This window comes from Pezoporus occidentalis, unplaced genomic scaffold (genome assembly GCF_034315485.1).
Source record: "Pezoporus occidentalis ecotype Australia unplaced genomic scaffold, CSIRO_AGI_Poc_V1 ctg783, whole genome shotgun sequence".
Taxonomy (NCBI): domain Eukaryota; kingdom Metazoa; phylum Chordata; class Aves; order Psittaciformes; family Psittacidae; genus Pezoporus; species Pezoporus occidentalis.
In genome coordinates this window covers 4,335-27,053 of record NW_026916140.1, presented here as the reverse complement: position 1 = coordinate 27,053, position 22,719 = coordinate 4,335, and the positions used below count along the sequence as shown (strand labels likewise).

Here is a 22,719-nt window from a genome sequence, read left to right as displayed (position 1 = left end):
TGCACCCTAGCACCCATGTATTGAGCCCTATACATTGCCCTCTATGATCCATATATCACCCCATATATAGCCCCTTACAACCCATATGTTGACACCATACATCTATATATTACCCTCTGCTACCTGTACGTCACCCCACGCACCACCCCATACATCACCCCATACATCACCCCATACATCACCCCACACATCACCCCCACACATCACCCCCACACCCCATACCTCACCCCATCCATCATGCCTACACCCCATCCATCAGCCCATCCATCACCCCTACACCCCATACATCACCCCATACATCACCCCTACACCCTATACATCACCCCATCCATCACACCTACACCCCATACATTACCCCTACACCCCATACATCACCCCATACATCACTTCATACATCACCCCATAAATTACCCCTACACCCCATACATCATCCCATATATCACCTCATACATCACCCCTACATCCTGTACATCACCCAATCCATCACCCCATCCATCACCCCTACACCCCATACATCACCTCATACATCACCCTATACATCACGCCTACACCCTATATGTCACCCCATACATTACCCCTACACCCCATACATCACACCATACATCACCCCACACATCACTCCATACTTTATCCCTACACCCCATACATCACCCCTACACCCCATGCATCACCCCATGCATCACCCCATACATCACCCCATACATCACCCCATACATCACCCCATACATCACCCCATGCAACACCCCATACATCACCCCTACACCCCATATGTCACCCCATCCATCACACCTACATCCCATCCATTACCCCTACACCCCATACATCACCCCATACATCACCCCATACATCACCCCATAAATTACCCCGACACCCCATACATCATCCCATCCATTCCCCCATCCATCACCCCTACACCCCATCCATCACCTCATCCATCACCCCATACATCACGCCTACACCCTATACGTCACCCCATACATTACCCCTACACCCCATACATCACCCCATAAATTGCCCCTACACCCCATACATCATCCCATATATCACCTCATACATCACCCCTACATCTCATACATCACCCCATCCATTACCCCATCCATCACCCCTACACCCCATACATCACCCCATACATCACGCCTACACCCTATACGTCACCCCATACATTACCGCTACACCCCATACATCACCTCATACATCACCCTATACATCACGCCTACACCCTATATGTCACCCCATACATTACCCCTACACTCCATACATCACTCCATACATCACCCCACACATCACTCCATACTTTATCCCTACACCCCATACATCACCCCTACACCCCATACATCACCCCTACACCCCATACATCACCCCTACACCCTATACATCACCCCTTCCAGCACCCCATCCATCACCCCATACATCACCCCGTACCCGCCCCAACTTACGGTGACGGTGGCCAGCAGCCCCTCGGGCACGTTGGCCACGATGATGCCGATGAGGAAGATGACGGCCTCGAGCCAGGTGTACCCCAGGATGAGGGAGAGGATGAAGAAGGAGATGCCCAGGAACACGGCCACGCCGGTGATGAGCTGGATGAAGTGCTCGATCTCCACCGCGATCGGCGTCTTGCCCACCTCCAGCCCCGATGCCAGCGTGGCGATGCGGCCCATCACCGTGCGGTCCCCGGTGGCGATCACCACCCCGCGAGCAGTGCCTGGAACAAGGGCACCAAAAATGGGGTTAAAACCACAAAAAATGGGGTTTAGGAGCCAAAAAATGGGTCTTGGACATGGAGAAATGGGTCTAGGAGCTCAAAAATGGGATTAGGACATCAAGAAATGGGTCTTGGACATGGAGAAATGGGTCTAGGAGCTCAAAAATGGGATTAGGACATCAAGAAATGGGTGTAGGACATCAAGAAATGGGTCTAGGAGCTCAAAAATGGGTGTAGGACATCAAGAAATGGGTCTAGGAACCCATTACCGTGCGGTCCCCAGTGGCGATCACCACCCCGCGAGCAGTGCCTGGAACAAGGGCACCAAAAATGGGGTTAAAACAACCAAAAATGGGGTTTAGGACCCAAAACATGGGTCTTGGACATGGAGAAATGGGTCTAGGAGCTCAAAAATGGGATTAGGGCATCAAGAAATGGGTGTAGGACATGAAGAAATGGGTCTAGGAGCTCAAAAATGGGTGTAGGACATCAAGAAATGGGTCTAGGAGCTCAAAAATGGGTGTAGGACATGAAGAAATGGGTCTAGGAACCCATCACCGTGCGGTCCCCGGTGGCGATCACCACCCCGCGAGCAGTAGCTGGAACAAGGGCACCAAAAATGGGCTTAGAACAACCAAAAATGGGGTTTGGGAGCCAAAAAATGGGTCTTGGACATGGAGAAATGGGGCTAGGAACTCAAAAATGGGATTAGGACATCAAGAAATGGGTGTAGGACATCAAGAAATGGGTCTACAAGCTCAAAAATGGGTGTAGGACATCAAGAAATGGGTGTAGGAGCTCAAAAATGGGTGTAGGACATGAAGAAATGGGTCTAGGAACCCATCACCGTGCGGTCTCCGGTGGCGATCACCACTCCGCGAGCAGTGCCTGGAACAAGGGCACCAAAAATGGGGTTTAAGAGACAAAAAAATGGGGTTTAGGACCCAAAACATGGGTCTTGGACGTGGAGAAATAGTTCTAGGAGCTCAAAAATGGGTGTAGGACATCAAGAAATGGGTGTAGGACATCAAGAAATGGGTCTAGGAGCTCAAAAATGGGTGTAGGACATCAAGAAATGGGTCTAGGAGCTCAAAAATGGGTGTAGGACATGAAGAAATGGGTCTAGGGACCCATCACCGTGAGGTCCCCGGTGGCGATCACCACCCCGCAAGCAGTAGCTGGAACAAGGACACCAAAAATGGGGTTAAAACCACAAAAAAATGGGGTTTAGGACCCAAAACATGGGTCTTGGACGTGGAGAAATAGCTCTAGGAGCTCAAAAATGGGTGTAGAACATCGAAAAATGGGTCTAAGACATGGAGAAATGGCCCTAGGATCTCAAGAAATGGGTCTAGGAGGTCAGTAATAGCACTAGGGCATCAAGAAATAGGTATAGGACATCAAAATGGGTCTAGGACATCAAGAAATGGGTGTAGAACGTCAAGAAATGGGTCTAGGAGCTCAAAAATGGGATTAGAACATCAAGAAATGGGTGTAGAACATCAAAAATGGGACTAGGACTTCAATAAATGGATGTTGGAAATCAAGAAATGGGTCTAGGACATCAAGAAATGGGTCTAGGAGCTCAGTAATAGCATTAGGACATTAAGAAATGGGTCGAGGACATCAAAAATGGGTCTAGGACATCAAAAATGGGTGTAGAACATCAAGAAATGGGTGTAGGACATGAAGAAATGGGTCTAGGAACCCATCACCGTGCGGTCCCCAGTGGCGATCACCACCCCTCGAGCAGTGCCTGGAACAAGGGCACCAAAAATGGGGTTAAAACAACCAAAAATGGGGTTTAGGAGCCAAAAAATGGGTCTTGGACATGGAGAAATGGGTCTAGGAGCTCAAAAATGGGTGTAGGACATCAAGAAATGGGTCTAGGACATCAAGAAACGGGTCTAGGAGCTCAAAAATGGGTGTAGGACATCAAGAAATGGGTCTAGGAACCCAGAAAATGGGGTAGAACATCAAGAAATGAGTCTAGGAGCTCAAAAATGGGATTAGGACATCAAGAAATGGGTCTAGGAGCTCAGTAATAGCACTAGGACATCAAGAAATGGGTCGAGGACATCAAAAATGGATGTAGAACATGAAGAAATGGGTCTAGGACATGAAGAAATGGGTCTAGGAACCCATCACCATGCGGTCCCCAGTGGCGGTCACCACCCCGCGAGCAGTGCCTGGAACAAGGGCGCCAAAAATGGGGTTAGAACATCCAAAAACGGGGTTAGAACACCCAAAAATGGGTCTAAGGCGTTGAGAAATGGGTCTAGGACATAAAAAATGGGTGTAGAACACCAAGAATTGGGTCTAGGAGCTCAAAAATGGGAGTAGGGCATCAAGAAATGAGTGTAGAATATCAAGAAATGGGTCTAGGACATCAAAAACGGGCCTAGGACATCAAAAAATGGGTCAAGGAACACAGAAATGGGGTCTAGGACCTCAAAAATGGTGCTAGAACAGCCAGAAATGGGGTCTTACAGCCTGAAAATGGGTCTCGGACATCAAGAAATGGGTCTAGGAACCCAGAAATGGGTCTGGGAAGCCAAAAAGGAGTCTAGGAACCCCAAAACGGGCTCCAGGAGCGCAAAACCAGCCCCAAAACTGCACTAGGAGTCCCACTGAACCCAGCCAGGACCCCCAAACCCCATTGGGGACCCCATAAGGACCTCAATGCACCCCTATGGACCCCATAGAGACCCCAATGCCCCCCTATGGACCCCAAACCCACCCTCAACGCAGCTGATGAAGAAGGTGATGTTGCGCATCTCCAATGGGACCCCCAAACCTGCCCCTAACCCATCTGGGGCACCCCATAGAGACCCCGATAGAGCTCTATGGACCCCCAAACCCCATTGGGGACCCCATAAGGACCCCAATGGCCCCCTATGGACCCCATACCCACCATCAACGCAGCTGATGAAGAAGGTGATGTTGCGCGTCTCCAACGGGACCCCCAAACCTGTCCCTAACCCATCTTGGGCACCCCATAGAGACCCCAGTAGAGCTCTATGGACCCCCAAACCCCATTGGGGACCCCATAGAGACCCCAATGGCCCCCTATGGACCCCATACCCACCCTCAACGCAGTTGGTGGAGAAGAAGGTGATGTTGCGCATCTCCAACGGGACCCCCAAACCTGCCCCTAACCCATCTTGGGCACCCCATAGAGACCCCAATAGAGGTCTATGGAACCTCAAACCCCATTGGGGACCCCATAAGGACCCCAATGGTCTCCTATGGACCCCATACCCACCCTCAACGCAGTTGGTGGAGAAGAAGGTGATGTTGCGCATCTCCAACGGGACCTCCAAACCTGCCCCTAACCCATCTTGGGCACCCCATAGAGACCCCGATAGAGGTCTATGGAACCTCAAACCCCATTGGGGACCCCATAGAGACCCCAATGGCCCCCTATGGACCCCATACCCACCCTCAACGCAGTTGATGAAGAAGAAGGTGATGATGCGCATCTTCAACGGGACCCCCAAACCTGCCCCTAACCCATCTTGGGCACCCCATAGAGACCCCAATAGAGCTCTATGGACCCCCAAAGCCCATTGGGGACCCCATAGAGACCCCAATGCCCCCCTATGGACCCCAAACCCACCCTCAACGCAGCTGATGAAGAAGGTGATGTTGCGCATCTCCAACGGGACCCCCAAACCTGCCCCTAACCCATCTTGGGCACCCCATAGAGACCCCAGTAGAGCTCTATGGACCCCCAAACCCCATTGGGGACCCCATAAGGACCCCAATGGCCCCCTATGGGCCCCATACCCACCCTCAACGCAGTTGGTGGAGAAGAAGGTGATGTTGCGCATCTCCAACGGGACCCCCAAACCTGCCCCTAACCCATCTTGGGCGCCCCATAGAAACCCCAATAGAGCTCTATGGAACCTCAAACCCCATTGGGGACCCCATAAGGACCCCAATGGTCTCCTATGGACCCCATACCCACCCTCAACGCAGTTGGTGGAGAAGAAGGTGATGTTGCACATCTCCAACGGGACCCCCAAACCTGCCCCTAACCCATCTTGGGCACCCCATAGAGACCCTGATAGAGCTCTATGGAACCCCAAACCCCATTGGGGACCCCATAAGGACCCCAGTGGCCCCCTATGGACCCCATACCCACCCTCAACGCAGTTGATGAAGAAGAAGGTGATGATGCGCATCTTCAACGGGACCCCCAAACCTGCCCCTAACCCATCTTGGGCGCCCCATAGAGAACCCAATAGAGCTCTATGGACCCCCAAAGCCCATTGGGGACCCCATAGAGACCCCAATGGCCCCCTATGGACCCCATACCCACCCTCAACGCAGTTGGTGGAGAAGAAGGTGATGATGCGCATCTCCAACGGGACCCCCAAACCTGCCCCTAACCTATCTTGGGCACCCCATAGAAACCCCAATAGAGCTCTATGGAACCCCAAACCCCATTGGGGACCCCATAAGGACCCCAATGGTCCCCTATGGACCCCATACCCACCCTCAACGCAGTTGGTGGAGAAGAAGGTGATGTTGCGCCTCTCCAACGGGACCCCCAAACCTGACCTTAACCCATCTTGGGCACCCCATAGAGACCCCGATAGAGGTCTATGGAACCCCAAACCCCATTGGGGACCCCATAAGGACCCCAATGGCCCCCTATGGACCCCATACCCACCCTCAACGCAGTTGGTGGAGAAGAAGGTGATGTTGCGCGTCTCCAAGGGGTTGTCGTGGGTGCAGTCGGGGGAGCGGGTCTGGGGCTCTGATTCACCAGTCAGTGAGGAGTTGTCAACCTGGGGGGGGGCAAAGGAGTTATGGGGGGGCCTAAGGGGGTTATGGGGGTCCTAAAGGGGTCCTAAAGGAGTTATGGGGGTCCTAAATGGGTCCTAAATGGGTTAGGGGGGTCCTAAAGGGGTCCTAAAGGGGTTTAGGGAGGTATCAAAGGGATTCTAAAGGGGTTTGGGGGGGTCCTAAAGGGGTTATGGGGGTCTTAAAGGGGTCCTAAAGGGGTTCTAAAGGGGTTCTAAAGGGGTTATGCAGGTCCTAAAGGGGTCCTAAAGGTGTTTGGCAGGGGTCCTAAAGGGGTTTTGTGGCTCCTAAAGGGGTTATGGGGGTCCTAAAGGGGTTATGTGGCTCCTAAGGTGGTCCTAAAGGGGTCTGATGGGGATTAGAGGGGTCCTAAAGGGGTTATGGGGGTCCTAAAGGGGTCCTAAAGGGGTTATGGGGGTCCTAAAGTGGTCCTAAAGGGGTCTGATGGGGACAAAAGGGGTTCTAAAGGGGTTATGGGGGTCCCAAAGGGGTCCTAAAGGGGTTATGGGGGTCCTAAAGGGGTTTAGGGAGGTATCAAAGGGATTCTAAAGGGGTTTGGGGGGTCCTAAAGGGGTTATGGGGGTCTTAAAGGGGTCCTAAAGGGGTTTGGGGGGGGGTCCTAAAGGGGTTATGGGGGTCTTAAAGGGATCCTAAAGGGGTTCTAAAGGGGTTCTAAAGGGGTTATGCAGGTCCTAAAGGTGTCCTAAAGGCATTTGGCAGGGGTCCTAAAGGGGGTTTGTGGCTCCTAAAGGGGTTATGGGGGTCCTAAGGTGATCCTAAAATGGTCTGATGGGGATTAGAGGGGTCCTAAAGGGGTTATGGGGGTCTTAAAGGGGTCCTAAAGGGGTTTGATGGGGACAAAACGGGTCCTAAAGGGGTTATGGGTGTCCTAAAGGGGTTATGGGTGTCTTAAAGGGGTCCTAAAGGGGTTTGATGGGGACAAAAGGGGTCCTAAAGGGGTCCTAAAGGGGTCATGGGGGTCCTAAAGTGGTCCTAAAGGGGGCTGATGGGGACAAAAGTGGTTCTAAAGCGGTTACGGGGGTCCCAAAGGGGTCCTAAAGGGGTTATGGGGGTCCTAAAGGGGTTTAGGGAGGTATCAAAGGGATTCTAAAGGGGTTTGGGGGGGTCCTAAAGGGGTTATGGGGGTCTTAAAGGGGTCCTAAAGGGGTTTGGGGGGTCTCCTAAAGGGGATATGGGGGTCTTAAAGGGAACCTAAAGGGGTTCTAAAGGGGTTCTAAAGGGGTTATGCAGGTCCTAAAGGGGTCCTAAAGGCGTTTGGCAGGGGTCCTAAAGGGGTTTTGTGGCTCCTAAAGGGGTTATGGGGGTCCTAAGGTGATCCTAAAATGGTCTGATGGGGATTAGAGGGGTCCTGAAGGGGTTATGGGGGTCCTAAAGGGGTTATGGGGGTCTTAAAGGGGTCCTAAAGGGGTTTTGTGGCTCCTAAAGGGGTTATGGGGGTCCTAAGGTGATCCTAAAATGGTCTGATGGGGATTAGAGGGGTCCTGAAGGGGTTATGGGGGTCTTGAAGGGGTTATGGGGTTTGATGGGGTCAAAAGGGGTCCTAAAGGGGTTTGATGGGGACAAAAGGGGTTCTAAAGGGGTTATGGGGGTCCTAAAGGGGTTATGGGGGTCTTAAAGGGGTCCTAAAGGGGTTTGATGGGTACAAAAGGGGTTCTAAAGGGGTTACGGGTTTCCTAAAGGGGTCCTAAAGGGGTTATGGGGGTCCTAAAGTGGTCCTAAAGGGGTTATGGGGGTCCTAAAGGTGTTCTAGGGTGTTTTGGGGGTGTTTTGGGGATGTTTTGGGGTGGGTTTGGGGTGTTTCAGGGTTTTGGGGGTGGTTTAGGGTATTTTTGGGTGTGTTGGGAGAGTTTTGGGGTATTTTGAGGTGGTTTTGGTGTGTTTCAGGTTTTTATGGGGTGGTTTTGGGGTGTATCAGGGCTTTTGGGGTTGTTTAGGGATATTTTGGGATGTTTTAGGGTATTTTTGGGGTGGTTTTGGGGTATTTCGGGGTGGTTTTGGAGTGTTTCAGGGTGTTTCAGTAGTATTTTAGGGTGGTTTAGGGGTATTTTGGGGGTGGTTTAGGGGTATTTTGGGGTGGTTAGGGTGCAATTGGGGTGGTTTAGGGTGTTTGGGGTATTTGGGGGTGTTTTGGAGGTGTGCTTCAGGTTTTTATGTGGTGTTTTAGGGGTGTTTGGGGGTAATTTGGGGTGTTTCGGTGGTTTTTTGGGGTGGTTTGGGGTGCTTTTGGGGCTTTTCAGTTTTTTTTAGGGTATTTTAGGATGTTTTAGGGGATTTTGGGATGTTTTGGGGGTATTTTGAGGGTATTTTTGGTTGGTTTTGGGGTAATTTGGGGCATTTTTGGTGTATTTCGGGGTGGTTTGGGGGTATTTCAGGGTGTTCTAGGGATATTTTGGGATGGTTTAGGGTATTTTGTGGGTATTTTGGGGTGGTTTATGGGTATTTTAGGGGTATTTTGAGGGTATTTTTTGGTGTTTTATGTGCTTTTTGTGGTGGTTTTAGGGTCTTTTGCGGGTATTTTTTGGTGTTTCATGGGTATTTTGTGGTGGGTTTAGGGTCTTTTGAGGGTATTTTTGGGTGTTTTCCTTTTTTTTTGGGGTGGTTTTAGGGTCTTTTGAGGGTATTTTTGGTGGCTTATGGGTATTTTGGAGTGGTTTTAGGGTCTTTTGAGGGTATTTTGGGGTGTTTTATGGGTATTTTGGGGTGGTTTATGGGTATTTTGTGGGTAATTTGGGGTGGTTTAGGGCATGCTGAGGGTATTTTTGGGGTGGTTTGGGGTATTTTGAGGGTAATTCTGGGTGGTTTAGGGGTATTTTGAGGGTATTTTTGGGTGTTTTATGGGTATTTTTGGGTGGTTTTAGGGTATTTTGAGGGTATTTTGGGGTGTTTTGAGGGTATTTTGGGGTGTTCTAAGGTATTTTGGGGTGGTTTAGGGATATTTTGGGGTGGTTTAGGGTATTTCGATGGTATTTCAGGGTGTCTTAGGGGTATTTTGGGGTGGTTTTAGGGTATTTTGAGGGTATTTTTGGTGTATGGGTATTTTGGGTGGCTTTAGGCTATTTTGAGGGAATTTCAGGGTGGTTTAGGGGTATTTTATGGTGGTTTTAGGGTATTTTGAGGGTATTTTTGGTATGTTGTATGGGTGTTTTGGGGTGGCTTGAGGCTATTTTGAGTGTATTTTTGGGTGTTTTATGGGTATTTTGGGGTGGTGTAGGGTATTTTGAGGATATTTTGGGGTGTTTTGAGGGTATTTTTGGTTGGTTTTGGGGTAATTTGGGGCATTTTTGGTGTATTTCTATTTTGTTTTAGGGATATTTTGGGATGGTTTAGGGTATTTTGTGGGTATTTTGGGGTGGTTTATGGGTATTTTAGGGTTGTTTAGGGGTATTTTGAGGGTATTTTTGGGTGTTTTATGTGCATTTTGTGGTGGTTTTAGGGTCTTTTGCGGGTATTTTTTGGTGTTTTATGGGTATTTTGTGGTGGGTTTAGGGTCTTTTGAGGGTATTTTTTGGTGGCTTATGGGTATTTTGGAGTGGTTTTAGGGTCTTTTGAGGGTATTTTGGGGTGTTTTATGGGTATTTTGGGGTGGTTTATGGGTATTTTGTGGGTAATTTGGGGTGGTTTAGGGCATGCTGAGGGTATTTTTGGGGCGGTTTGGGGTATTTTTAGGGTAATTCTGGGTGGTTTAGGGGTATTTTGAGAGTATTTTTGGGTGTTTTATGGGTATTTTTGGGTGGTTTTAGGGTATTTTGAGGGTATTTCTGGGGTGTTTTATGGGTATTTTGGGGTGGTTTAGGGTATTTTGAGGATATTTTGGGGTGTTTTGAGGGTATTTTGGGGTGTTCTAAGGTATTTTGGGGTGGTTTAGGGGTATTTTGGGGTGGTTTAGGGGTATTTTGAGGGTATTTCAGGGTGGTTTAGGGGTATTTTAGGGTGGTTTTAGGATATTTTGAGGGCATTTTGGGGTGTTTTATGGGTATTTTGGGGTGGTTTAGGCTATTTTGAGGGTATTTTGGGGTGTTTTATGGGTATTTTGGGGTGGTTTAGGGTATTTTGAGGCTGTTTATGGGTATTTTGGGGCATTTGGGGGTCCCCACCTTGCACCCATGGGCCGAGATGATGCGCAGGTCAGCAGGGACACGGTCGCCCCCCTTCACCTCCACCAGGTCCCCAACCACGACCTCCTCGGCGTTGAGCTGCATCTTCTCTCCTTCGCGGATCACCAGGGCTTGCTGTGGGGCAGGGACCCCCAAGTGTGGGGCAGGGACAGCAAAACAGAGGGGGGGAGAAACACGTTATGGGGGTCCAGAAGACATTGGGGGGGGGGGGGGGGGTAGGACCTCCCTTGAGCATCCTTCATCCCATCAGCATCCTTCACCCCATCAGCATCCCTACCCACAGAACACCCCCAAACACCCCGATTTGCCCCCAAACCACCCCAACTTGGCCCCAAACCACCCCAGTTTGCCCAAAACCCCCCGGATTTGCCCCAAAACCCCACCTGGGGCACCATGTTCTTGAAGGATTCCATAATCTTGGAGCTTTTGGCCTCTTGGTAGTAGGAGAAGCAGCCGGTGATGATGACGACAGCAGCCAGGACGATGCCCAGGTATAACTAAGGGGGTGGAAATGGAGGTTGTGCCCCATAGAAACACCCCATTGGGGCTCCCGCCCCAGCCCCACATCACCCTCCATCCCCTAGTGCCCCCCCCCCCCCAATGCTCTTATTGCCCCCTATTACCCTCCCCTCCATCACCCCCAGCCCCACGTTATCATTGGAGGGCTCATCCCTGGTACCCACTCCCCATCGTCCCCGTCACCCCCCATCCCCTATCTCCCCCTATAGCTCCCTATAGCCCCTATTGCCCCCTATAGCCCCTATGACCCCCTACAGCCCTACTCTCACACTGTCATTGGAGGGCTCGTCCTTGTTGCCCACCTCCATCATCCCCATGTCGCCCCATTACCCCCCATCCCCTATAGCTCCGTTACCCCCTATACCCCCATTCCCCCCCATCACCCCCTATACCCCCATCACCCCCTATATCCCCCACAGCCCCATACTTTGTCATTGGAGGGCTCACCCTTGGTACCCACTCTCCATCATCCCCATCACCCCCATTACCCCCATCACCCCTTATACCCCCATCACCCCCTATACCCCCATCACCCCCCATTATCCCCTACATCCCCTATAGCCCCATACGTTGTCATTGGAGGGCTCATCCTTGGTACCCACTCTCCATCATCCCCATCTTCCTCCATCCCCTATCTCCCCCTATAACCCCATCACCCCCATTACCCCCTATATCACCATCACCCCCATTAGCCCCATTACCCCCCATTATCCCCTACATCCCCTATAGCCCCATACGTTGTCATTGGAGGGCTCATCCTTGGTACCCACTCTCCATCATCCCCATCATCCTCCATCCCCTATCTCCCCCTATAACCCCATCACCCCCATTACCCCCTATACCACCATCACCCCCATTAGCCCCATCACCCCCCATTAGCCCCTACATCCCCTATAGCCCCATACGTTGTCATTGGAGGGCTCATCCTTGGTACCCACTCTCCATCATCCCCATCATCCTCCATCCCCTATCTCCCCCTATAACCCCATCACCCCCATTACCCCCAATACCCCCATGACCCCCATTAGCCTCATCACCCCCTATACCTCCATCACCCCCTATACCCCCATCACACCCATTACCCCCCATATCCTCCATACGTTGTCATTGGAGGGCTCATCCTTGGTACCCACTCTCCATCATCACCATCACCCCCTATACCCCCATTACCCCCTATAGCTCCATTACCCCCTATACACCCATCACCCCCATTACCCCCTATACCTCCATCACCCCCTATACCCCCTATACCCCATTACCCCCTATATCCCCCATACGTTGTCATTGGAGGGCTCATCCTTGGTACCCACTCTCCATCATCCCCATCATCCTCCATCCCCTATCTCCCCCTATAACCCCATCACCCCCATTACCCCCTATACCCCCATCACCCCCATTACCCCCTATACCCCCTATACCCCCATTACCCCCTATACCCCATTACCCCCTATATCCCCCATACGTTGTCATTGGAGGGCTCATCCTTGGTACCCACTCTCCATCATCACCATCACCCCCTATACCCCCATTACCCCTTATACCCCTATTACCCCCATCACGCCCTATATCCCCCATACGTTGTCATTGGAGGGCTCATCCTCGGTGCCCGCCTGGATGCCGTAGGCCAGGAAGCAGAGGATGGCCCCGATCCAGAGCAGGATGGAGAAGCCCCCAAAGAGCTGGCGGCAGAACTTGACCCACTCGGGGGTCATCGGCGGCGGCGTCAGCGCGTTCGGGCCGTCCCGGGCCAGGATCTCCTGTGCCTTGCTATGGGTCAGCCCCTAGGGTTGGAGTTAGGGTTAGGGTTAGGGTTATGGTTAGAGGTTAGGGTTATTGTTAGGGGTTAGGGTTATGGTTAGAGGTTATGGTTAGGGTTAGAGGTTATGGTTATGGTTAGAGGTTAGGGTTATTGTTAGGGTTAGGGTTATGGTTAAGGTTTGGGGTTAGAGTTATGATTAGGGGTTAGGGTTATGGTTAGAGGTTAGGGTTATGGTTAGAGGTTATGGTTATGGTTAGAGGTTAGGGTTATGGTTAGAGGTTAGGGTTATGGTTAGAGGTTAGGGTTATTGTTAGGGTTAGGGTTATGGTTAAGGGTTGGGGTTAGAGTTATGATTAGCGGTTAGGGTTGCCATTATGGTTAGGGTTAGGGTTAGGGTTAGAGGTTAGGGGTATTGTTAGGGGTTAGTGTTATGGTTAGGGGTCGGGGTTAGAGTTATGATTAGGGGTTAGGGTTATGGTTATGGTTAGGGTTATGGTTAGAGGTTAGTTTTATGGTTAGAGGTTAGGGTTATGGTTAGGGTTAGGGTTATGGTTAAGGGTCAGGGTTAGTGTTATGATTGGGGTTAGTTTTAGGGTTACGGTTATGGTTAGGGTTAGGGTTAGAGGTTAGGTTTATGGTTAGAGGTTAGGGTTATTGTTTGGGGTTAGGGTTATGGTTATGGTTAGAGGTTAGGGTTATGGTTACGGGTTACAGTTGGTGTTATACTGTTAGGGTCAGGGTTTAGGGGTTATTTTTAGGGTTAGGGTTAGTGTTAGGTTTAGGGTTAGGTTTATTTTTAGGGGTAGGTTTAGGTTTAATGTCTGGTTTAGGGTTAGGGTTAGGGTTACTGTTAGGTTTAGGGTTATGGTTACAGTTAGTGTTATGGGTAGGTATTGGGTTTAGGGTTAGGTGTTAGGGGTAAGATTAATTGTTATAGTTACGGGTTACAGTTAGGGTTATAGTGTTAGGGTTCGGGTTTAGGTTTTGGTTTGCCTTTAGGTTTAGGGTTAGTGGGTATGGTTACGGTTATGATTAGGGTTAGGGTTAGGGTTTAGGTTTAGGGCTTCCTGTTAGGGGTTATGGTTTGGGTTGTTGTGTTAGGCTTTGGGGTTAGGGTTTAAGGGTTAGGCTTAGGGGTTATGGTTTGGGTTAGGGTCAGTGGTTATGGTTAGGGTTAGGGTTTGTGGTTAGGGTAGGGGTTAGTGTTAGGGTTACAGTTAGTATTTAGGGTTAGGGTTAGGTTTAGGATTAGGGTTAGGGTTATGGTTAGGTGTATGGGTTAGGTTTAGGGTTAGGTGTTAAGGGAAGTGTTTAGGGTTATGGTTAGGTGTATGGGTTAGGTTTAGGGTTAGTAAGGGTTGTTTAGGGTTATGGTTAGGTTAGGGTTAGGTTTAGGGTTAGGGTTAGGGTTAGGGAAGTGTTTAGGGTTATGGTTAGGTGTATGGGTTAGGTTTAGGGTTAGGTGTTAAGGGAAGTGTTTAGGGTTATGGTTAGGTATATGGGTTAGGTTTAGGGTTAGGTGTTAAGGGAAGTGTTTAGGGTTATGGTTTGTGGTTAGGGTCGGGGTTAGTGTTACGGTTACGGTTAGTATTTAGGGTTACATTTATGGTTATGGTTATTTTGGGTTAGCTGTTATTGGTTATGGTTAGGGGTTACAGGTAGTGTTATAGTGTTAGGGTTAGGGTTATGGTCAGATTTAGGGTTAGTTTTATTGTTAGGGTTAGGGTTAGGGTTAGGGTTAGGGTTATGGTTAGGTATTGGGGTTAGGGTTAGGGTTAGGGTTATGGTTAGGGTTAGTGTTAGGGTTAGGGTTAGGGTTAGGGTTAGGGTTAGGGTTAGGGTTATGGTTAGGGCTTGTGGTTAGGGTAGGGGTTAGTGTTGCGGTTAGGGTTAGTATTTAGGGTTACATTTATGGTTATGGTTATGGTTATGGTTTGGGTTAGTGGTTATTTGTTATTGTTAGGGGTTAGGGTTAGGGTTATAGTGTTAGGGTTATGGGTTAGGGTTATGGGTTACTGTTAGTTTTAGGGTTAGGTGATATGGTTAGGGTTATAGGATATGGGTAGTGTTAGGGGATATGGTTAGGGTTAGGGGATATGGTTAGCGTGACGGTTAGGGTTAGGGTTAGTGTTAGGGTTTGGGTTAGGGTTAGGGTTAGTGGGTTATTATGGTTATGGGTTAGGGTTAGGGTTATGGTATATGGTTAGCGTTAGGGTTAGTGTTAGGGTTGGGTTTGGGTTTGGGATTTGGGGTTAGGGTTAGGGTTGGGGTTGGGTTTGGGATTAGGGGTTAGGGTTAGGGTTAGGGTTAGGGTTGGGGTTGGGGTTGGGGTTGGGTTTAGTTGTTAGGGTTGTTTGTTATGGGTTGAGTTTAGGGTTATGGTTATGGTTATCATTACTGTTAGGGTTATGGTTATCGTCCTTGGGGGCAACCACTAGCAATGGGGGTCTCCATGTGGGCAACTGGGGAGACACAGGGGTAATATTGGGAGCCATAGGGGCAATGTGGGGAGCCATAGGGTGAATGGGCTGTGCCGTTGGGTTATGGGGGGAGCCATAGAGGCAATGGGGTGGAGGCATTGGGTAATGGGGCAGACATAGGGTCAATGGGGGGAGTCATAGTTGTAATGGGGGGAGCCATAGGGGCAATGTGGGGAGCTATAGGGTGAATGGGGCAAGTCATATGGGAAGTGGGGGGAGCCATAGGGGCAATGGGGGAAGTCATAAGGGTAATGGGGCAGAGCCATAGGGGTAATGGGGCAAAGCTATAGGGGCAATGGGGGGAGCAATATTGGCAATGGGGCAGCCATAGGGGCAATGGGGGGACTCATAGGGGTAATGGAGGGAGTCATATTGGTAATGGGGGAGCCATAGGGGCAATGGGGGGAGCCCCATAGGGGCAAGTGTGGGAGCCATAGGGGTAATGGGGGGAGTCATAGGGTCAATGGGGCAGCCCCATAGGGCAATGGGGGTACCCAAAGCCCCCCTACCTGCACGCAGTCCGTGTTGTACTTCCGGCACACCTCCTCGATGGACATCTTGTGCTCGGTCTGTGGGGCAGCAGTGTCCGAAACCAGCCCCAAACGACCCCAAACCAGCCCCAAACCACCCCAAACCAGCCCCAAACCACCCCAAAACAGCTTCAAAACTACCCCAAACCCACCCAAAATTGCCCAAACCCACCCAAACCCAGCCAACCCCCCCCATTTACCCTCAATGCCTCCCCTATAACCCACCCCCAAATGCCCTAACAGTGCATCCAAACCACCCCATAACCCCATATAGCCCCCATACCCCCCTCACCCCCTATACCCTCAATACCCCCCATACCCCATATTGACCCAATAGCCCCTATACCCCCCATACTCCCGTACCCCCTATATCCCGCATACCCCCATACCCCCCATCCCATATCCCCATAACCCACATATCCCCTATACTCCCCATACCCCCCCCATACCCCCTATACCCCCCAAAACCCCTAAACCCCCCATAGCACCCATATCCCCCTTCCCCCCCATATCCCCTTATACCCCCATACCCCCGTACCCCCTATAACCCCCACCCCCTATATCCTCCATACCCCCTATACCCCCCATATCCCCATAACCCCATACCCCCTATACCCCCCATACCCCCTATAACCCCCATACCCCCTATATACCCCTATACCCCCATATCCCCCAATACCCCCATACCCCCCATCCCCCATACCCCCTATCCCCCCATATACCCCCATACCCCCCATACCCCCCATACCTCCTATATCCCCCTATACCCCCATACCCCCGATACTCCCCATACCCCCATACCCCCCATACCCCCTATACCCCCATACCCCCTATCCCCCTATACCCCCATACCCCCTATACCCCCCTATACCCCCTATACCCCCCATAGCCCCCATATCCCACATATCCCCCATATCCCCTATACCCCCATACCTCCCATACCCCCTATACCCCCTAGACACCCCATACGCCCTATATACCCCTATACCCCCCATACCCCCCAAACCTCCTATATCCCCCTATACCCCCCATACCCCCTATACCCCCCATACCCCCCATCCCCCCCATACCCCCCCCAACCCCCCCCCCCCCCCCCCACCCCCCCCCCTCCCCCCATAACCTCACCATGGCCACCTCCTTCTTGAGGTCATCCAGGTCCCGGGTCTTGCTCTTGCCCTTCTTGGGCGACTCCTTCTCGCCCTTGTCCTGCGTGGTGGCCACGCGGTAGCTGTCGGAGCCGCCGGGCTGGGAGGGGGGGGGTTGGGGGGCGACGAACGTGGGGGAGGGGGTCCCCGATCCCGATCCTCCCCCCTCCCCCCACCGGGGAGGTTGGACCCACACATGGCACAACACACACCTCCAACAGACACCCCCCAACCAACACAGACGGACCCATAAGTGAGAACTCCAGGACCCATAAGTGAGAACTCCTGGACCCATAAGTGAGACCTCCCGGACCCATAAGTGAGACCTCCCAGACCCATAAGTGAGCCATAACTGCCCCATAAGGGAGCCATAACTGCCCCATAAGGGAGCCATAACTGCCCCATAAGGGAGCCATAACTGACCTTTAAGTGAGCCATAAGTGACCTAAGTGAGACCTCCCAGACCCATAAGTGAGACCTCCCGGACACATAAATGAGAACTCCCGGACCCATAAGTGAGACCTCCCGGACCCATAAGTGAGACCTCCCGGACACATAAGTGAGACCTCCCGGACCCATAACTGAGCCATAAGTGAGACCTCCCGGACCCATAAGTGAGACCTCCCGGACCCATAAGTGAGCCATAACTGACCCATAAGTGAGCCATAACTGACCTATAAGTGAGCCATAATTGACCCATAAGTGAGCCATAACTAAGACCTTCCAGACCCATAAGTGAGACCTCCCAGACACGTAAGTGAGACCTCCCGGACCCATAACTGAGCCATAAGTGAGACCTCCCAGACCCATAAGTGAGCCATAACTGACCCATAAGTGAGCCATAACTGACCAATAAATGAGCCATAACTGACCCATAAGTGAGCCATAACTGACCCATAAGTGAGCCATAACTGAGCCATAACTAAGACCTTCCAGACCCATAAGTGAGACCTCCAGGACACATAAGTGAGCCGTAACTGAGCTATAAGTGAGCCATAACTGACCAATAAGTGACCCAAAAGTGAGCCATAACTGACCCATAAGGGAGCCATAAGTGAGACCTCCCGGACCCATAAGTGAGACCTCCCGGACCCATAAGTGAGACCTCCCAGACCCATAAGTGAGAACTCCCGGACCCATAAGTGAGACCTCCCGGACCCATAAGTGAGACCTCCCGGACCCGTAAGTGAGCCATAACTGACCCATAAGTGAGCCATAACTGAGACCTCCCAGACCTATAAGTGAGCCATAACTGACCCATAAGTGAGCCATAACTGACCCATAAGGGAGCCATAACTGACCCATAACTGACCCATAAGGGAGCCATAACTGACCCATAACTAAGACCTCCCAGACCCGTAAGTGAGACCTCCCAGACCCATAAGTGAGCCATAACTGACCCATAAGTGAGCCATAACTGACCCATAAGTGAGCCATAACTGACCCATAAGTGAGCCATAACTGACCCATAAGTGAGCCATAACTGAGCACTCCCAGACCCATAACTGAGACCTCCCAGACCCATAAGTGAGCCATAACTGACCCATAAGTGAGCCATAAGTGAGCCATAACTGACCCATAAGTGACCCATAACTGACCCATAAGTGAGCCATACATGACCCATAAGTGAGCCATAACTGAGACCTCCCGGACCCATAAGTGAGCCATAACTGACCTATAAGTGAGCCATAACTGACCCACAAGTGAGCCATAAGTGACCCATAAGTGAGCCATAAGTGACCCATAGCTGACCCATAAGTGAGCCATAACTGACCTATAAGTGAGCCATACATGACCCATAAGTGAGCCATAACTGACCCATAAGTGAGCCATAACTGACCCATAAGTGAGGCATAACTGAGCACTCCCAGACCCATAAGTGAGCCATAACTGACCCATAAGTGAGCCATAACTGACCTATAAGTGAGCCATAACTGACCCATAAGTGAGCACTCCCAGACCCATAACTGAGACCTCCAAGACCCCTAAGTGAGCCATAAGTGACCTATAACTGACCCATAAGTGGGCACTCCCGGACCCATAACTGAGCACTCCCACACCCACAACTGATCCCCCCCGGGACCCATAAGTGAGAGCCCCCACACACACAGCTGGACCCACAACTGAGATCTCCAAGACCCATAACTGAGCCATAAGTGACCCATAAGTGAGCCATAATTGACCCATAAGTGAGCAATAAGTGACCCATAAGTGATCCATAACTGACCCATAAGTGAGCCATGAGTCACCCATACGTGACCCATAACTGACCTATAACTGACCCTTAAGTGACCCATAACTGCCCCACAACTGCCCCATAGCTGCCACATGACTGCCCCATAACAGACCCCTAATTGACCCCCCCAGCCCACAACTGCCCCATAGCTGCCACACAATTGCCCCATAACTGCCCCATAGCTGCCCCACAACTGCCCAATAACTGCCCCACAACTGCCCCATAACTGCCCCACAACTGCCCCATAACAGACCCCTAATTGACCCCCCCAGCCCACAACTGCCCCATAGCTGCCACACGATTGCCCCATAACTCCCAGACCCGTGCCCCATAGCTGCCCCACAACCGCCCCACAACTGCCCCATAGCTGCCACATGACTGCCCCATAACAGACCCCTAATTGACCCCCCCAGCCCACAACTGCCCCATAGCTGCCACACAACTGCCCCATAACTGCCCCATAGCTGCCCCACAACTGCCCCATAACTGCCCCACAACTGCCCCATAGCTGCCACATGACTGCCCCATAACAGACCCCTAATTGACCCCCCCAGCCCACAACTGCCCCATAGCTGCCACACGATTGCCCCATAACTGCCCCATAGCTGCCCCACAACTGCCCCATAACTGCCCCACAACTGCCCCATAGCTGCCACATGACCGCCCCATAACAGACCCGTAACTGCCCCCCCAGCCCACAACTGCCCCATAGCTGCCCCACAACTGCCCCATAGCTGCCACATGACTGCCCCATAACAGACCCCTAATTGACCCCCCCAGCCCACAACTGCCCCATAGCTGCCACACAACTGCCCCATAACTGCCCCACAACTGCCCCATAACTGCCACATGATTGCCCCACAACTGCCCCATGCCCATGACCGCCCCCAACAACTGCCCCACAACTGCCCCATAACTGCCCCACAACTGCCCCATAACTGCCACACCCCATAACAGACCCCTAATTGACCCCCCCCAGCCCACAACTGCCCCATAGCTGCCACACGATTGCCCCATAACTGCCCCATAGCTGCCCCACAACCGCCCCACAACTGCCCCATAGCTGCCACATGACTGCCCCATAACAGACCCCTAATTGACCCCCCCAGCCCACAACTGCCCCATAGCTGCCACACAACTGCCCCATAACTACCCCATAGCTGCCCCACAACTGCCCCATAAGTGCCCCACAACTGCCCCATAGCTGCCACATGACCTGCCCCATAACAGACCCCTAATTGACCCCCCCAGCCCACAACTGCCCCATAGCTGCCACACAACTGCCCCATAGCTGCCACACAACTGCCCATAACTGCCCCATAGCTGCCCCACAACTGCCCCATAACTGCCCCACAACTGCCCCATAGCTGCCACATGACTGCCCCATAACAGCCCCCTAAGTGACCCCACCCGCCCACAACTGCCCCATAGCTGCCACACAACTGCCCCATAGCTGCCACACAACTGCCCCACAACTGCCCCATAGCTGCCACACAACTGCCCCATAACTGCCCCACAACTGCCCCATAGCTGCCACATGACCCCCCCATAACAGACCCGTAACTGCCCCCCCAGCCCACAACTGCCCCATAGCTGCCACACAATTGCCCCATAACTGCCCCATAGCTGCCCCACAACCGCCCCACAACTGCCCCATAGCTGCCACATGACCGCCCCATAACAGACCCGTAACTGCCCCCCCAGCCCACAACTGCCCCATAGCTGCCACACAACTGCCCCATAACTGCCACATGATTGCCCCATAAAAGACCCATAACTGCCCCACAACTGCCCCATAGCTGCCACACAACTGCCCCATAACTACCCCATAGCTGCCCCACAACTGCCCCATAACTGCCACATGATTGCCCCATAAAAGACCCATAACTGACCCCCCCAACCCACAACCGCCCCATAACTGCCACATGATTGCCCCATAAAAGACCCATAACTGACCCCCCCCGCCCACAACTGCCCCATAGCTGCCCCACAACTGCCCCATAACTGCCCCATGATTGCCCCATAAAAGACCCATAACTGCCCCCCCCCAACCCACAACTGCCCCATAGCTGCCCCACAACGGGGCACCCAGACCCACAACGGAGCCCCAATGGGGCACCCGGACCCACAACTGAGCCCCCCCATCAATAGACCCCCCATTGCACCCCCCAATTGAGCCCCCCTTGGGCACCCCATAACAGCCCCTCCAGCCCCATAGAACCCCCCCCCCATCCCCTCCCCCCCCCCCTTTCGCCCCTCCCCCACCCAAGGACAAGGACACGGGGGGGGGGGGGGGTGGGGGGGGGGGGGGGGGGGGGGGGGGGGGGGGGGGGGGGGGGGGGGGGGGGGGGGGCGCCCCCCCCCCCCTTCGCCATCTGCTCCCCCGTTAATCCGGAGGGGGGGGGAGGGGCGAGGAGGGGGGAGGGGCACCTTATGGTGGGGGGAGGGGGTGGGGGTGGGGGCCTCTGTGTGTATCTATGGGGGGAGGGGAAGATTGGGGGGGTCCCTATAGATCACTATGGGGGGGCCCTATACATCGCTATGGGGGGACCCCAAAATGGGGGGGTCCCTATAGATCACTATGGGGGTGCCCCCATACGTCACTATGGGGGTGTCCTATACATCGCTATGGGGGGACCCCAAAATGGGGGGGTTCTATACGTCACTATGGGGTGTCCCCATACATCACTATGGGGGGACCCCAAAATGGGGGGTCCCTATAGATCACTATGGGGGTGTCCCCATACATCACTATGGGGGGACCCCAAAAAGTGGGAGGCCTCCATACATCACTATGGGGGGGCCCTATACATCGCTATGGGGAGACCCCAAAATGGGGGGGTTCTATACGTCACTATGGGGTGTCCCCATACATCACTATGGAGGTGCCCTATACATCGCTATGGGGGGACCCCAAAATGGGGGGGCTCTATAAATCACTATAGGGGGGTCCCCATACATCACTATGGGGGTGTCCCCATACATCGCTATGGGGGACCCCAAAATGGGGGGGCTCTATACATCACTATGGGGGTGTCCCTATACATCGCTATGGGGGGACCCCAAAATGGGGGGGTCTCTATACATCACTATGGGGGTGTCCTATACATCACTATGGGGGGGCCCTATAGATCACTATGGGGGGACCCCAAAATGGGGGGGTCCCCATACATCACTATGGGGGTGTCCCTATACATCGCTATGGGGGGACCCCAAAATGGGGGGGGTCTCTATACGTCACTATGGGGGTGTTCCCATACATCACTATGGGGGGACCCCAAAATGGGGGGGTCCCCATACATCACTATGGGGGTGTCCCTATAGATCACTATGGGGGGACCCCAAAGTGGGGGGGTCCCTATAGATCACTATGGGGGTGTCCCCATACATCACTATG

The 22,719-nt window shown here is 52.4% G+C and overlaps 1 protein-coding gene across 1 annotated transcript in view; it reads right to left on the bottom strand.

Annotated features, from left to right (window-relative positions):
- Positions 1–17,524, bottom strand: part of LOC134155492 (sodium/potassium-transporting ATPase subunit alpha-3-like) — a gene marked incomplete at its 3' end in the record, with an annotated part of 34,597 nt that extends 17,073 nt beyond the window's left edge. Inside the window, exons 1-8 of the mRNA XM_062602756.1 lie at positions 17,510–17,524; positions 17,067–17,252; positions 15,921–15,980; positions 12,750–12,953; positions 11,037–11,150; positions 10,633–10,767; positions 6,384–6,501; positions 1,437–1,705 (exon numbers count right to left, since the gene is read on the bottom strand). Coding sequence (XP_062458740.1) covers positions 1,437–1,705; positions 6,384–6,501; positions 10,633–10,767; positions 11,037–11,150; positions 12,750–12,953; positions 15,921–15,980; positions 17,067–17,252; positions 17,510–17,524 — 1,101 coding nt within the window. The remainder of the gene's footprint in view (positions 1–1,436; positions 1,706–6,383; positions 6,502–10,632; positions 10,768–11,036; positions 11,151–12,749; positions 12,954–15,920; positions 15,981–17,066; positions 17,253–17,509) is intronic.
- Between the last annotated feature and the right edge of the window lie 5,195 nt (positions 17,525–22,719).